Source organism: Lepidochelys olivacea (genome assembly GCF_965140295.1).
Source record: "Lepidochelys olivacea isolate rLepOli2 genome assembly, chromosome: 12".
In the NCBI taxonomy this organism is placed as follows: domain Eukaryota; kingdom Metazoa; phylum Chordata; order Testudines; family Cheloniidae; genus Lepidochelys; species Lepidochelys olivacea.
The window spans coordinates 5,769,223-5,785,999 of record NC_140422.1 but is presented as its reverse complement, the minus strand read 5'-3'; the positions used below and the strand labels follow the sequence as shown (position 1 = coordinate 5,785,999).

Here is a 16,777-nt window from a genome sequence, read left to right as displayed (position 1 = left end):
GTCTGGCCTTTCTAGCTTGGCCACCACCCACGGGACCGTGGCCGGAGTGGGGCTCTTTGCCTGTGAGAGGCAGGTCCTGAGCTGGGCACCCCCGTTGCTTAGGGGCTGTTGGGGTGGGAATCAAATTACAGCTGGGTCAAGCACCACCGAAAATCCAGCTTTGACGGGAACAAATGGCGAACGTGGTGCCTGAGGTCCTGCGGGGAGGCTGTCACTGCACTCGTGTGCTTTGGGCAGTGGGGCACACAGATTGGCCGTGCTCCCAGCAGGGGAGTAGTGGGGCATGTGATCCAGCCCTGCTCTGGGCAGGTGGGGTGGCAGGGGTATGGGCTAGCCCCAGTCTGGGAAGGGGAGCAATGGGGCACATGGATAGGTCACACTCTGGCAGGGGACTGGTGAGGTGTGCTGGCTGGCCCCACTCTGGGCAGGGCGGGTAGTTGCGACACCCAGGTAAGCCATGCTCCAGGCAGGGGGTGGTGGGAGGCATGATGCGGACCAGGCCTGCTTCGGGCTAGGGAGTAGTGGGGGCATGTAGGCTGGCCCCTCTCTGGCCTGGGGCCAGTGGGGCACACGGGCCATGCTGCGAGCAGTGGGGCGGTGTGGGCATGTGGGCTGGCCCCTCTCTGGGCAGTGGGACATAGGGGTAGGGTGCAAACAAGAGTGATGGGTTATGGCTGGAATCTACGAGAGCCCATCTAACCAGGAAGAAGAGATGGGTGAGGCTTTTTTTAAACAACTAACAAAATCGTCCAAAGCCCAGAACTTGGTGGTGTTGGGGGACTTCAACTCCCGAGACATCTGTTGGGAAAATAACCCAGCAGGGCACAGATTATCCAACATGTTCTAGGAATGCACCGGAGACCATTTTTTATTTCAGAAGGTGGAGACAGCCACCGGGGGAGAGGCTAATCTAGATTTGATTTTGACAAGTAGGGAGGAACCGGTTAAGAATGGGAAAGTGGAAGGCAACTTGGGTGAAAATGATGGTGAAATGGTAGAGTGCATGATTCTAAGAAATGGTAGGAGGGAAAACAGCCCAATAAAGACAATGGATTTCAAGAAGCGGACTTCAGCAAACTCAGGGAGTAAGATGGCAAGAGCCATGGGAAGCAAGTCGAAAGGGAAAATCAGTTATTGGCAGTTTTTTAAGGAGACATTATTAAGGGCACAAGAGGAAACTATCCCCCTGCATAGAAGAGACGGGAACTCTGGTCAGAGACCACCCTGGCCTAACCAGACCTTCAGTGAGCTGAAACTCAAAAAAGAGTCCTACAAAAAATGGAAACTCTGTCAAATTATGAAGGATGAATACAAACAAACAACAACAAGCATGTAGAGACATCATTAGAAAGGTCAAGGCACAAAACAAGATTAAGCTAGGTGGAGACCTAAAAGGTAACAAGAAAACATTCTACAAATACGTTAGAAGCAAGAGGAAGACCAAGGACAGGGCAGGCCCATTACTCAATGAGGAGGGGAGAGGAACAATAACAGAAAATGTGGAAATAATGAAAGTGCTAAATGCCTTTTTTGTTTGTTTTCACCAAAAAGCGTAGTAGCGATTGGACGTCTAACATAGTTAGTGCCAGTGAAAGTGAAGTAGAATCTGAGGCTAAAATAGGCAAAGAACAAGTTAAAAGTTACTTAGACAAGTTAGATGTCTTCAAGTCACCAGGGCCTGATGAAATGCATCCCAGAATACTCCAGAAGCTGACTGAGGCAATAACTGAGCCATCAGCGATTATCTCCAAAAACTCATGGAAGACGGGAGAGATTCCAGCAGACTGGAAAAGGGCAAATATAGTGCCCACCTATAAAAAGGGGGAATAAGGACAACCTGAGGAATTACAGACCAGTCAGCTTAACTTCTGTACCTGGAAAGATAATGGGACAACTAATCAAGCAATCAATCTGCAAACACCTAGAAGGTGATAAGTTAGTCAGCATGGATTTCTCAAGAACAAATCATGTCAAACCAACATAAATGCTATTTTTGACAGGGTAACAAGCCTTGTGGATGTGGGGGGGGAAGTGGTAAATGTGGTATATCTTGACTTTAGTAAGGCGTTTGATACTGTCTTGCATGACCTTCTCATAAACAAACTAGGGAAATATAACCCAGATGCGCTACTATAAGGTGGATGCAGAACTGGTTGGAAAACCCTTCCCAGAGAGTAGTTATCAGTGGTTCACAGTCAAGTTGGAAGGGCATAACAAGTGGGGTCCCACAGGGATCAGTTCTGGTTCTGTTCAATGATTTAGATAATGGCATTGAGAGAACACTTAAAAAGTTTGGGGCCGATACCAAGATGGGAGGTTGCAAGTGCTTTGGAGGATAGGATTAAAATTCAGAACGATCTGGAGAACCTGGAGAAATGGTCTGAAGTAAACAGGATGAAATTCAATAAGGACAAATGTAAAGTCCTCCACTTAGGAAGGAACAATCGGTTGCACACATTCAAAATGGGAGATGACTGCCTAGGAAGGAATATTGTGAAAAGGGATCTGGGGGTCATAGTGGATCACAAGCTAAATATGAGTCAACAGTGTAACACTGTTGCAAAAAAAGGGAACGTCATTCTGGGATGTATTAGCAGGAGTGTTGTAAGCAAGACACGAGGAGTAATGCTTCCGCTCTACTCCGCTCTGATTAGGCCTCAACTAGAGTATTGTGTCCAGTTCTGGGCGCCACATTTCAGGAAGGATGTGGACAAATTGGAGAAAGTCCAGAGAAGAACAACAAAAGTGATGAAAGGTCTAGAAAACATGACCTATGAGGGAAGGTTGAAAGAATTGGGTTTGTTTAGTCTGGAGAAGAGAAGACTGAGAGGGGACATAACAGTTTTCAAGTACATAAAAGGCTGTTACAAGGAGGAGGGAAAAAAAATTCTTGTTAACCTCTGAGGATAGGACAGGAAGCAATGGGCTTAAATTGCAGCAAGAGAAGTTTAGGTTGGACATTAGGAAAAACTTCCTAACTGTCAGAGTGGTTAAGCACCGGAATAAATTGCCTAGGGAGGTTGTGGAATCTCCATCACTGGAGTTTTTAAGAATTAGACAAACACCTGTCAGGGATGGTCTAGTTATTATGTCGTCCTGCCTTGAGTGCAGGGGACTGGACTAGATGCCCTGCTGAGGTCCCTTCCAGGCCCACACTTCCGTGATTCTGTGCTCTGGGCTGAGGAATGGTGGGGTGTGCGATCCAGCCCTGCTTTGGGCAGGGGGGTGGGCCAAACCGGCCAGGCCCATTCTGGGCAGCGGGAGTCAGGCAAGTGGGTTGGCCCTCCTGCAGGCCTGGGGCCACGTGGGGTACGCATGGTTGCAAGGGTAAGAGGAAGACGGCCAAGTGTCTCATTAACCCCTCTGACACTGGGTTCGGGGAACTTAGTGCTCGTGCCAAGACTTTGCCGTTGTGATATGTGCTGGAGTTCGGAGACCATCACTCCACATTTCCATGGGTTGGGCTGGGTTCTGCTGCCCTCTTGCACCTCCATCCATGACTCTCCCCTGTCTGGATGGAGAGAAGCTTTCAGGCCGGAGAAGCTGCTGGCGTGCTTTGCCTATGGGTATTCTGGAAGGTCTGCGATTTTGCTCTGGGGCACTAACCTCTGGCCCCACTCTCTCCCCCTCAGCCGCAGAGACCTGGACATTAACCGGCCTGGGACTGTCCCCAATGCCAAAACACTTCGGTAAGTCACACACTGGTCCCAGTGGGGCTGAATTGCAACCGGGTGTTAAAGACCAAGCCCCTGACCACTCTCCTCCTCTTGGTGTTTCCAGCTGCCCAGTCATGCTGGTGGTGGGGGACAACGCTCCTGCTGAAGATGGGGTGGTGAGTAAAGGGTTAAACCCCATGCTGCCTACTTCTCCCCCTAGCAGGAGCGGGCATTCCTAGGGCACTGTCATGTCCTGCCCAGACCCTCGGCATCCTGTGCCACTTTCAGGCTGTTCCAATACACCAGCCTTCATGCTAGGGGGATTTAAACCGGCTCCCCAGAGTAAGGCAGGAATCCAGATTCTCTCTCGCTGCTGCACCCCCACTCTCTTTTCTCCATTGAGCGGTTTCTCCTGTCCTCACTCCCTGAGAGTCGGTTTCTTCTCGAGCGGGTTGAAAAACAAAATTTGTTGACATTTTGATTTTCTTTTTCCTTTGCTGTATGTCCCTTTCTTCTCCCTCTCTCTCAGCATGTCTCTCTTTCTCTTCTCCCTGCTCTCCCGGGTTTTTGCAGAACAAATTCCCGTTTTCCACCGGGTTTCTCCTCCAGCACCTCTGCATGCCCCCATCCCTGCCACTTTCCCTTCTCTGCCCCCTGCTCTCTCCCCATTCCGGGCAGACACAGTAAGTCAATCCTTCCCTACGGACACTGGGGGGCCACTGCCCCACCCTGCAGGGCACTTTTTCTCTCCAAGTCCCAGCCTCTGCCTGCATCCCAGATTCACCCCGAGCTGAGCCCCACCTGGCATGGAGCGGATAGTGCATGCTGCAGCCACGGGGCCAAATGAGGAATCCCTCAGCTACTTTCTGGTTCTCTGTGTCTTGCTTTCTTGACCCATAAAGGAGAATTAGCTCTGGGCACATGGAGAGGGAGGCCTGTCTGGGACAGAGTCAGAGGGTGGGGCACCCTTCAATTCATAGATCCCAAGGCCAGAGACCTTCCCCAACGTAATTCCCAGAGCAGATCCTTTAGAAAACCAGCCAATCTTGATTTAAAGTTGCCAGTGCTGGAGACTCCACCACGACCCCTAGTAAATTGTTCCAGTGGTTAAAAACGCATGCCGTGGAGGTGTGGCAGGCATCCCCGGCACACTGCTCTCTGACCATCCTAAACCTCTCTCTTCTCCTTGACAGGTGGAGTGTAACTCCAAGCTGGATCCAGTCACCACCACATTCTTGAAGGTAAGCTGGATCCGCCAGCCACCTCCCACTGCGTGGGGGGCTGGCAGCCAGTCAGGGCTGAGAGTGGTGCAGACTTCTCCCTCAGAGTTCTGCCCATGCCTCTTGGCCCCCCCGCTATTCCTTTCCCGAATCCCCCCTCCCCCGGCTCTGCCAATGGGGGCCCCTTAATACTGCCCTGGAGTCCTCCCGCTACACCAGCCCTGGCCCCCCCCCAGCTCTGCCAATGGGGGCCCCTTAATCCTGCCCTGGAGTCCTCCCGCTACACCAGCCCTGCCCCCCCAGCTCTGCCAATGGGGGCCCCTTAATCCTGCCCTGGAGTCCTCCCGCTACACCAGCCCTGCCCCCCCCCAGCTCTGCCAATGGGGGCCCCTTAATCCTGCCCTGGAGTCCTCCCGCTACACCAGCCCTGCCCCCCCAGCTCTGCCAATGGGGGCCCCTTAATCCTGCCCTGGAGTCCTCCCGCTACACCAGCCCTGGCCCTCCCCAGCTCTGCCAATGGGGGCCCCTTAATCCTGCCCTGGAGTCCTCCCGCTACACCAGCCCTGCCCCCCCCAGCTCTGCCAATGGGGGCCCCTTAATCCTGCCCTGGAGTCCTCCCGCTACACCAGCCCTGCCCCCCCCCAGCTCTGCCAATGGGGGCCCCTTAATCCTGCCCTGGAGTCCTCCCGCTACACCAGCCCTGGCCCCCCCCAGCTCTGCCAATGGGGGCCCCTTAATCCTGCCCTGGAGTCCTCCCGCTACACCAGCCCTGGCCCCCCCACCAGCTCTGCCAATGGGGGCCCCTTAATCCTGCCCTGGAGTCCTCCCGCTACACCAGCCCTGCCCCCCCCCAGCTCTGCCAATGGGGGCCCCTTAATCCTGCCCTGGAGTCCTCCCGCTACACCAGCCCTGCCCCCCCCCCAGCTCTGCCAATGGGGGCCCCTTAATCCTGCCCTGGAGTCCTCCCGCTACACCAGTCCTGCCCCCCCCCAGCTCTGCCAATGGGGGCCCCTTAATCCTGCCCTGGAGTCCTCCCGCTACACCCCCCACCGTTATGCCAAACCTCTCCTGCACGCTCCTCCCCCAACAGCTCTGCTAGCTTAGACTCGGGTAGTAGGAATTGCTAGCTGTCCCTCCATGGGCAGGGCTGGCCTCTCCCAGGAGTGGCCTGCAATAAATGGCCCGCGCCGTGTCCCTGTGGCCTGTCCCCCGCCCGCAGGTGACCAGGGGCGTTCCAGCAGGGAAAGGGCTCTTTGGGCACCCCCACCACTCCTGAGCGCCCATGTCCACCTTGCTGGATTCCCCCTGCGCAGCCAGCTGGGCTGAGGTGCTGGCAGGTTGGAAGAGGGTCCCTGCAGACTGCCCCAGCAGCCACCGAAATGTCCATGCAGCAGGTGGGCTGGGCTCTGAGCCAGGGCGCCGGTAGAGTTGTCCCCAGGGCCCTCCACTAACAGAGTTCTGTTTTTCCCCTCCAGATGGCCGACTCTGGGGGGCTCCCACAAGTCACACAGGTGAGTCCTCCAGCCCCCCACCCTGGCTCCTTCTCTTCCCTTCCCCCATCCCGGTCCTCAGCTCCACGCCACCCTGGCTCTGTGCTGGAGCAGCAGGCAGAGGTGTGTCTGCGTGTGGCTGGAGGGGGCGGTGGGATCCCTGCCCCAGGGGCTCGGTGAGCTGCCCCCGCTGCTCTGCCCAGGCCCTGCGGAGGCCCCCACTCTGCTCCGCTCCCATGGGGGCTTGGGGTGGCCCCTGGCCCTGTCTAATAGTGGGGGAGGGGCATGTGCAGAGTCCACCTGGCTGCTTTGCTACAGTCAGGCCAGCCCCGGGGGCGGGGGCATCACCGCTGCCCAGGAGAGGGGGAAATCCACCCCCGCAGTCTCCTCATAGCCTGGGAAGGGGCTGCCGGGGATGGGGTCTCTTGGCCTCTTGGGTTTGGTGAGGGAGGGCTGCAGTCTGTGTCCCAGCAGCCCCTCCCTGCTGAGCGAGCCAGCAGCAGCCAGCATCTCCTCCCGCCCTTTCAGCCTTGTTTTTCCTCTCTTCCCCTCCAACAGCCTGGAAAACTGACCGAAGCCTTTAAGTACTTCCTGCAAGGGATGGGTTACAGTAAGTGCAGGTGCCAGGTGTGTGTGGGTGTGAGTGTGGATATGGCTGGGGGGACAGGTGTGTGTAGGGTGGTGGGAATGTGCCCTACACATGCGGGGGGTGTGTGTGTGTGTGTGTGTAAATGTTCGTGCATGCAGGTGTGTAGGTAGGCGTGTATCCATGCCGGTGCGTGAAGTTGTCTTTCGCACGGCACTGTGTGTGTGTAAGGGCACAGGTTGGGTGGATGGGCACATGCCCACCGGGGCGTGGTGGGGTACCCATCTCTGCGACTCAGCCTGGCACGGTGCAGTGCCCGGAGCCCCCGGCATGCCAGCGCTCTGCCCCCATGGCACTGTGCTGACAGCACGGTCCCCCCTGCCCTGCCTGTGTAGTCACTGCCCGTGGTGTGAGCATGTGCCCTGGGCCAGAAGCCCCTGCCAGGCCCCTGGGCCCAGGGAACCCAGGAGGGGGAGAACCGAGTTGGTTTTCGGCACTCAGGAGGTGCGTGTGAAAACCACAGATCAGTGAGACAACCTGGCTGCCTCCCCACGGGCTCTCTGGGCTCCATGCTCAGTCCCTGCTCTTTGCAGATTAATTAGCGTGGCTCAGCTCTGCAGGGACAGAGGCGGCAGGTTGCCCCTTGGAGGGAGGCAGGCGGAGAGCCCTTGGCCCTTAAAAAGCCAGTCCCAGCCCAAGGTGCCTGGTCTCCCTGGGTGCTGAGCACCCACTGGCTGGTGGGAGCTGCGGGCACCTCAGGATCAGGCCCCACAGCAAAGGCCATCTGAACTTCCTTGCAAAGCAGTGCGCACAGTGTGGGAATGCGGCGAGGGGGCCTGCCCAGCGCCCCCCCTCGCCATCAACACTGCTGCCACCTTCGAGCAGGACGAAGGGGCCTGTGCACAGGGGAAGGGCAGGGCCCGGCCTGGCACTGGGAGGTGTCCGAGCCAGCTCTGATTCCACAGTGGGGGAATGGAGGGGGATGGGACTGAGCTGAGATTCCCCTGACCCCTCTGCTCTCTCAGGCCTTGGCTGCTCTGGGGTCTCCAGGGGGTGGCCAGGAACCAGCATCGCTTCATTAGACCCGTGCGGTCCCGTTGATGGTTCTGTGAGACGGGCAGAGAGGTGGGGGGCGAGCGTTGTCCGATCACATTGCGACTTGACTTGCCTTGTACAGATCACTGGGCTAGCCCCCAGGAGAGAGTGAGTGTGTGTGAGTATAGATAGGGGGTGTAATTGTGGGAGTGTATAGACGGGGGATAGGTGTGTTTGTGGGGAGGTATAGACAGAGTGTGTGTGTGTCTGTGTAGACTGGGGGGGTAGAGATGGGGTGTGGGGGGGTGGAGACGGAGGTGTGGGTGTGTAGATGGGGTGTGTGGAGACTCTGTGTGTGTGTGAGGATAGAGACAGGGTGTGTGTTTGTGTAGACTCTGGATGGGTGGGTGCGTAGAGACAGGGTCTGTGTGTGTAGACGGGGTGTGTGTGTAGATGGGGGGTGTGGGGGGGCGTATAGATGGGGGTGTGTGTGTAGACAGGGGTGTGTGTGTGTCTGTGTAGACTCTGGGTGGGTGGGTGCGTAGAGACAGGGTCTGTGTGTGTAGACGGGGTGTGTGTGTAGACAGGGGTGTGTGTGTGTAGATGGGGGTGTGTGTGTGGGGGCGTATAGATGGGGGGGCATGTAGACGGGGTGTGTGTGTAGACAGGGGTGTGTGTGTGTGTGTGGATGGGGGGTGTGGGGGGGGGCGTATAGATGGGGGGGGTGTAATCCTTCCTGCCATCTGTCTCTCTCCCTCCCACTCTCTCCGTTTTGTGGTTGCCATCCCAGTTGTTTGGTTTTTGGGGCAGATCGAATGCTGACGCTCTCTTTCTCTCCCAACGTCTCTTGTCTCCCCGCCCCCTCCCACCCCCCTTGCTCTCTGTCTCTCCCTTAGTTGCATACTTGAAGGATCGGAGGCTGAGTGGAGGAGCAGGTACCCCCGTCACTGCTGCTCACCCTCCTCCCCATCCGCTGCATGCGCCCCCGTCCCCCAACTCCATATGCATTGCTGCGGGGGGGGGGGCTGAGTTCCAGTGACCACCCCCAGCCCCGCCCTCTCCAGGAGAGGAGCGGTGGCAGAAAGAGGCTTCCCAGAGTGAAAAAGTCTCCGGCAAGCTGTGAAAGAGGCCAAGTCAGGGATGGGGACGGGACTAGGCTTCGGGTGCAGGAGAGGCGGGGGAATAGCTGCTTGGGGCAGGCAGGGTGGGGAGCACCCTCCCTGCTTGGAATCCGACCCCTTGGGATCTCTACCCGCAGCTGGGCATCGGCATCCTCCACTCCTGCTGTTGGCCGCCAGTGAGTGGCTGGTGCTGCGGTGGCACCTTGTGCCGCTGGGTGCTCTGTTCGCCGGGGCTAGCGGCCAGCTGTGGATTGTGCGTGTTGGTGGTGAGGATGGGAGTGTGGCTGGGACAGCTCAGGGCTGCTACATGTTTCCCCTGCTGGGTACCAGCTGCTCTGCGGCCCCCACCTAGGTTGGAGAAGCAGCCTGGCTCTAGGGGTGCCAGGGCTGCTGCCCCTCACTTTCGAGAGCCCCTTGCTTGCCTACCCGACACCCGCCCTGAGCTGCTTGGAAAGGCTGGAGAGGTGTTAGTGGGGAGGGGAGGGGACGATTCCTGTGGCCTGGGACCATTCCTGTGCCACTTCTCCATCCCCTCCCAGGGAGGCAGGAGAAGGCTGCTTCACCTGGGACCCCAAACCAGGGAGGAGACCCCTTGGCTGCTCTAAAGGCCGGGACTGGAGCAGCGAATCACCGAACCATAACTAGTTCTCGGATGATCTCCTCCCCCGGCTCTGCTGCACTGAATTGGGTCTTTTGCCTCCTGGCTCCTCTGGGGCCCAGGACGCCGGCTCAGCTGCTGCAGGGGGTCCTGCCTCCTATTTCAGGGAAGATTTAGGGATGTCCTGTCCTGGCAAAGTGCATTCAGAGCCCACCGGATGGTGCGCTGGGGACTGCGGAAACACCACCATGAGAATAATTAGCTGCTCTTCTTGGCCGCACATGTAGGGTCTTTTCAAACCTGATGCAGATGGGAATCCCAGGGCAGCATCACGGCATAAGAGTGCCGGTCAGATGTTGGGGGAGCGGTGGGCTTACAGCTTCCCCCGTGGGGTTGTGACTCTGAAATCCAGCAGTGGGCTAGTGCATGAGAGCCCAAGAGAGACCAGCCTACTTTCGTGGCCCCCAGGTGTAGACGAACAGCACAAGTGGGTGAATGTGGCTTCCATCCCACTTTGGCTCTTACTGCCACATCCCTTGGGAATAAGCCGCATTCACAAAATGTAGCTGGACTAGTTCATTGCTGCTGGGGGGTGTCTCCTTCCTGACCTCTGCTCTGGGGGGAGTTCTAGTAGCAGTGGTGTGTCCCAGTCTCACAGGATGGGGATGGGAAGGATCCCATTTCCCATGTCCATTTAGCACAGAACAGTCTCCCCTATTCTACCCTCTCCGTAGGGAGCAGCTCCAAGGCAGTGTTCCCCTCCCCCAGTGTCAGGCAGAACCCCCAGGGTCCCCATTGTGGATAATACGCCCTATTATCCACAATGGGGATAATATTGCCCCGCACAGTGATTGAAAAGCTGTGTGGAACAGTGCAGGAGGCTGAGACCCCATTGCTTTAGCCCATGTATTTAAGGCACAAGACACGTCACCACCCCTTGTGCATTGCACTAGGAGGGGTATGTTTCACAGATCATCGTGAGTGCACGATGGCATGCCAGCATTCTTGTGCGTGGGGATTTTCATGGCCATATCAGATGCTCTGTGTGCACAGACCAGCTAGCATACCAGTTGGGTGTTAAGGCCCAGATCCTCAAAGTCTTTAGAACACCTGACCGCCCGAAGGGGCAAAATATCACACGTTAAAACCTCCGCCTGCAAACTCCCACCGGGACTTGCTGGAGGCTGGGGAGCAGCCCTTCCAATAGTCTGTTCCCACACAGTCTAGAGTGCACCGCTCCAAAGGTATCTGGGCTTAGCAGCAGGAGTCTCCCCACCTCCCACTCCATCCCAGTGACAGATGGATTAATGGACCCCTGCTGCCCTCCATCCTAGGCCGGTAGCAGCTCATCTCTTGTAACACCGCATGCTTCAAGCTTGAGCAGTTGGAAGCTGGCATCTCAGTATGCAGAGGCTGGGAGAATGGCGCTTCACTCGATGGGCTGGAGAGCCCGTTACTTCACCAATGTTGGCTTTGCTTGTGTGTCGTGTCTGCCTGAGTCCTCCTTGCAGGCCCCGGGTGCAATCCCTAACCCCATCTTTTTCTCCCTCCTCCCAGTGCCCTCAGCCAGCATGACCCGCCTGGCCCGCTCCCGCACTGCCTCCCTCACCAGCGCCAGCTCGGTGGACGGCAGCCGCCCTCGGGCCTGCACCCACTCGGAAAGCAGCGAGGCCATGGGGCAGATCAACCACACCATGGAGGTTTCGTGCTGAGGTTTCTGGTCCCTCCACCGTCTCCTCCTCCTCCTCCTCTTCCTCCTCCGCTGGAGACATTTAGCATCGTTCTGCATCGAGTCACCATCCAAACGGCCACCCTGTGCGGCTTCCAACCGTTACCGTGTTGGGGTTTCGTTTTCTTTCTCGTTGGGGTTTTTTTTCCTTTTAATATTACATAAAAAGGGGGAGTGGGGAAACACCATTGTAAGACCGACGGTTCAATCCACCTCTAGCTGTAGCTGCAACTTTGAATTAGCGACGTTATCTTGTTGTCAGTAGAGCCGCAACAAGTCTCTCCACTGGTCAGGCCCGCAGGTTTCTGCCGTGCAGTTGGTTCGGAGAGGCTCCTGAGGCAAGCCCTTGGCAGAGGCAATGGGTGTTGGCTCCGCCCAGCCACTTCGGTAGCTTGTTAGCCAAAGGCTTGGTTTCCTCAGGTCACCCGTGGGAAGTGTCAGCGAATTGGCCAACGGCGGGAAAACTCAAGCAAGCACGTAATGTCCATAGTCACCGAAGGGTTCACCACAATTCTTTCACGTGAGGTGGGGTGTTCATAACCATCTGGGTTTGTTTGTTTGTTTAAATAAACTGCTAAGAGTTAAATGTCGCATGGGCCCCCCACCTTCCAGTGATCGCCACCGTCCTTTTTTCTCCGATTGACCTGCCCCTGGGGGAATTGAACCTAGGACCCCAAGAGCTAAAAGCATGAGTCCCTACCACTTGAGCTAAAAAGACCACCCCAGTTAGCCACAGTACACTCCTACCCTGCTATAAATGGTTCGGCCACTAGAGGGGGGACAAAGACCCACACAGCATTTACACGGGTTAAACACTCTATGGTGTTGAGTGTCACTGGGTAGCCGTACCCAGGGTCGGGTCCATGCATCCTTGGGATAATATGGGAGATGGGGAGGAAGAAACAAAAAAGGGCTTGAGAAATCCTGGTTTTAAAACGTTGCTGCCCACTGGGATTTAATCCCGGTCACGCTGAACTCTAAGCATTTGCCTAGCCATGGAAAGAGCAATCCGAAAGGTAGCTTCTCTGCAGAATGGCTCCCTGGGACCTTCCTTCCTAGCCCTCTGGCCTGTCCGTCCAAAACAGGAAGTAGAATTGTTTTAAGGCAGGAAGTGACGTGTCATGAGGACTGGGCATTAGCCCCTCCCCTACAAGACAACGTCACCCAAATGCCACAGGGGTGAGAGCTGTAAAACCATATAATAAAAATAACCATGCCCCAAGAAATACCTACACTAAATGAGACCTAGTGATCTCTGCCCTTTCTGGTTCCAATAAAGCGCGCAAGTCACAGGATCTTAAATTTGCCCCAGACGCATTTAGAAACAATAGTCGCGCATGAGCCAGTGCTATAAACTAAGCTCCCAGGTGCTCCATGGCAGTACGGAGCCCTGGGGTTCCTGTGCGTGTGTGTTTGTGATTCGTGCACACACGCAATTATTTTTTGCAAGAAGGACAATCAACGACAGTAACCAAAACCAGACTAAACTCCTCCGCGGTCTCTGCACCTCCCCCTCCCTTCCACACCGATCCAAGATTCACAAGGGAAAAGCTCCGTCCTGGCTCATGGCAGTGCTGCCAGGGGCAGGATGTTGGGGCTAGAGGATGGAGGAAATTTATGCAGCGGCAGGTGGTGGCAATGTCCGTGACAGGGCTGCTGGCTGTGCAGGTGTCTTTCTCCCTCCCTTAATGTGAGGCCTGTTTCTGCTCTCCAGAAAGGCTGTTAGAAGCAAACACTCCAGGAACTTATAAGGAGCGTCCAAAGGCCCACGGGGCAGCTGCTATTGTTCTGTTGCTGTTTTGTGCTCTGTTGGTGGACAACTGTAGTATTTACAGGCCATGTGCTGGGGATAGCCTGCCCAAGGGACAAAAGCAGTGCTTAATTTGTGCCAGAGCTCGCCAGGGCTGATCCCCAGCACCTCCAGGCTTGGCAGTTCAGAGCCCCGGCACTTCTGGGCTTGCCGCCTCCGATATGAAAGTAAAAACATTGCTTGAGCACTGGTACCTCTTTCATCACAAATTGAGCACTGGACAAAAGTATCTTCGGTTGTTTGTACAGCACCTACCACAACTGGGCTAAGTTCTAGCGAATGGGTGATGCATCTTTGCGTGATTGGGACGTGACTTCATTGGGTGTTGTGTGCGTACCACAAGCAGGCGGCATGGACTCCAGAAATGTCTCTCTCCCTCTGACTGTGTGTCCAGTACTAGCTGAATTAAGTCTGTAATTTGTCCCAGTCTATTCTGTTTACTGTTAGTCTATGTGAATTGGGCTTTGAACTTTGCATCCTATGCCCACTGCTAGGCAGGTGTGAGGCCTTGTTTCTTGGCTTTGTGCCAGTGTTTCTGTGGTTGGCGCAGTGGAATCAGGGCAAGTGGGTACCACCTTTCACAGGGATATTTTAGTCTGTGCCAGTCAAGAGTTTTGCTCCCCAGATTCTGGTGGGAATCCCATTGGAAACCCCCAGAGCCAACACCTCTCCCCCCACGCCCCATTCTCATTGTCTCAGACACATTTGTCGCTTGGCGTACTGTGCTGAGTGTCTGTCTAGGGCTTGGTTCTTCCTCAGTGTTGTGGCTCGATCCATTTTGAGTTGGTGAGGTTCCTACGTGTCTGTGATCCGTCCTGAGGATCTGGGGCTGAGTGTGGTTTGGGTCTGGTGTTTCGGGCACAGGATGAGAATTTGTATTGTAACAAATCCATGTCTCTGTGCTGCATGGCTGCTCAGAATGTCCTGGTGACAGCGGGGAACTGAACACAGATCCTCTTGTTCCAAAAGCCCAGCCCTACCCACTTGAGCTAAAGGAGAATCTCTGTGAGCTGTTAGCAGTACAGGACCCATGACATGCAGCTGAGCATTTCTGATTCCATCTGGTAAATGGCTTGTTAGCCAGTTTGTTCCAGGGTTTACTAGTTGGTGCGTTGGGAGTGGAAATTTCCCTAGTCTCACCTGTCAATGGGATTCCCTTGGTTGTCAGCGCCTTGTATGCAGAGGGTGAGGAGTGCTTGGGAGGGCATCTGGGGTAAGGGGAGCTATGTTATCATGTACTTTGTATGAAAGGGCTTCCTAAACTTCATGTTAGCCCCTCAGGGTCACCTGGCTCTGGGGCTCTGCCCCCAAAACCCCATCACAGCATAAGCTGGAGACAGCCAGCATTTGCAATTCCTCTGCATGGTTATAGAACTGTTCCTTTTTCACCAGTCCTGGGGGGCAGGGAGAGAAACAAGAGCTGACCTTACACATTCCCGGGATTAGCCACCATCTCCTTCCACCATGTCCCAGGCAAAAGTGAGTCGCCAAGGGAGGCCACAAACCAGTGGGCCCAAGCATGAGCCACGGCCACATGGGAGTGCCATATTTTCTCTGTTAGGATGAGAACCCTCCCCTTCCTGTTGTATTGCCCTTGGGCCAGGGAGGGGGGAAATGGACCATAAGATGAAGTCAAAGGGACTACCGAAGACCATGAGGAACACAACCAGTGGCATTCTGTGCCATTTCAGCTGGTGAATGCCAGCTCACTGCACTGGGGGGCTGCAGAGCCAGTTACTAAGGTACTGAGCATTCACCATCTCAGATGCTGGGTCTCCAGTCCCTTTGATCCACCCAACTTCCATTCTGGTCCTTTGTGACCACACAGTCCCTACAGGGCTCCTCAGCTGCCTGGCTTGCCACTCTAGGTGCTGGAGGGAACAAATCCAAAGCTGATCATACTAGCAACAAGAAGAAATTCTATTAGAGATATAAAGAGAGACAGCATTAAACATCCCGTGGTGTTCCAGACACACTGTCTCTATGCTGTCGAGGAGAGTGTGCGTCTCTCACCTCTGCTTACCATACGGATAAATACAGAACACACACGCCACACACAAGCATACTGCCTTTAAATGGTATGACATCACCACAAGCATTCTAGAAACTCTCTGTTGTGTATTAGTTTGTCCCAGACTCTGTTTTTCCGTGTGCTTCCTTCTGAACATTAAATGTGAATGTTTGAAAGCTAGTAGGAATTCTTTTTACTGTAGATACTGCTGCAATTTTTCTTGGTTTTTTTAGTGTGTCCTTTCAGATAATATATATATAAATACCTATACATAATATATATATTGGATTTTTTCCCCCTATTTCTTTCGTTCTTGTAGCAACTGGTAACAAATGTGTGGTTTTAACATTTAAGGTGTTCTGGCTGTAATTTTGTTCTGGGTTTGTTTTTGAGTTTTTTCTTTTTTCCTGGTTAAGGTGGAATTTAATGGATTTCAGACTTCTGTATGAGGTGAATCCTCATAGTTGTGTGCATTCAGATGGTCGATGCTCAGAAAGTTGCATCGATGCCATGGTATTTACAGACGACTACGAAAATGTAAAATGGAACAAAAAATGGTTGATGTAGAAAATTGTGTCGAAAATTAATAAAGACATTAAGAAGAACCTAGCAGACTCTCCTACTTCTGTATCTATCAATATTATGTATATCTTTGTGTGTGTGTGTGGGGGGGGGGTACTAACCTTTCCCCAGGGACCAAAATGCGGTGTGGGGGCGTGATTACTGGAGGGCAGGTAAACTACTCTGGTGAAGTCTCTAGACTGGTCAGACTGGATTCAAGAGGCCCAAGAGACAAAGAAAAAAAGAGCTTGTGGCATTTCTCTAACATATGGCTTAATCCTGGTTCCATGGAAATCAATGGCGCTGAATTCTCAGCAGCAGAATCCGGCCCTTCACAGGCATGTTGGGTTGGGAAGCGAAAGGAGGGAAAACGCATCCTGTTCCCTGTGTATCTCCCCAACCAAACTGGCAATGAGTTTGGCTAGGAGCCCTTCAGAGCAAACAGCGAACCTTGTTCTCTTCTGTCTGCCCTAGAGGGATCCCTTCAGAGCGCTTTGGGGAGTGGTCTGATCATCAACTTCCCTCTAAAAGGGCTTGATCAGAATAAGGCTTGTCTTTTAGCAACATGTACGCTATAAAAGCGGGAGTTTGGGGCGCGTGTTGTAAGGGATTGAATGGGATTGGGAACCTTGATCTCAGTAGCCTTATTGTACTGTACCCTTTTGTGATGGGGTTTGTGGATCTTCCAGCTCCCGCGTCAGATTGAAAGGCCAGGGCAGAGACTGGTAGGACAGTTCTTAGGTATGTATATTCCTTACGGATGGCCCAGGAGCTACTTCCTCCTACTGTCACTAGAAGACTGAGTTCGTGTCTGACTTTCAGCCTTCTGTAGTAGGTCCTCCACCTGACACCTCCCAAGGAATGTCGGCCGGTAGAGGAAGGATGGGCCAGTGGTTAGGGTGCCACACTGGGATTTTGCAGTTCTCTCCTCCACAGGCTTCCTCAAAACCCCTGCTCAGC

General features: G+C 54.5%; 1 protein-coding gene across 8 annotated transcripts in view; it reads left to right on the top strand.

Moving 5' to 3' along the window:
* Positions 1 to 15,861, top strand: part of NDRG4 (NDRG family member 4) — an 86,734-nt gene extending 70,873 nt beyond the window's left edge. For 7 of the 8 annotated variants that reach the window (XM_084644709.1, XM_084644716.1, XM_084644714.1 and 4 more), the window contains 7 exons: positions 3,633 to 3,689; positions 3,781 to 3,832; positions 4,850 to 4,897; positions 6,352 to 6,387; positions 6,925 to 6,976; positions 8,884 to 8,922; positions 11,264 to 15,861. In XM_084644709.1, the coding sequence (XP_084500835.1) occupies positions 3,633 to 3,689; positions 3,781 to 3,832; positions 4,850 to 4,897; positions 6,352 to 6,387; positions 6,925 to 6,976; positions 8,884 to 8,922; positions 11,264 to 11,418 (439 nt within the window). In that variant the 3' untranslated portion in view covers positions 11,419 to 15,861. The remainder of the gene's footprint in view (positions 1 to 3,632; positions 3,690 to 3,780; positions 3,833 to 4,849; positions 4,898 to 6,351; positions 6,388 to 6,924; positions 6,977 to 8,883; positions 8,923 to 11,263) is intronic. The other variant, XM_084644711.1, reaches the window with a different exon arrangement.
* The last annotated feature ends 916 nt before the right edge of the window (positions 15,862 to 16,777 follow it).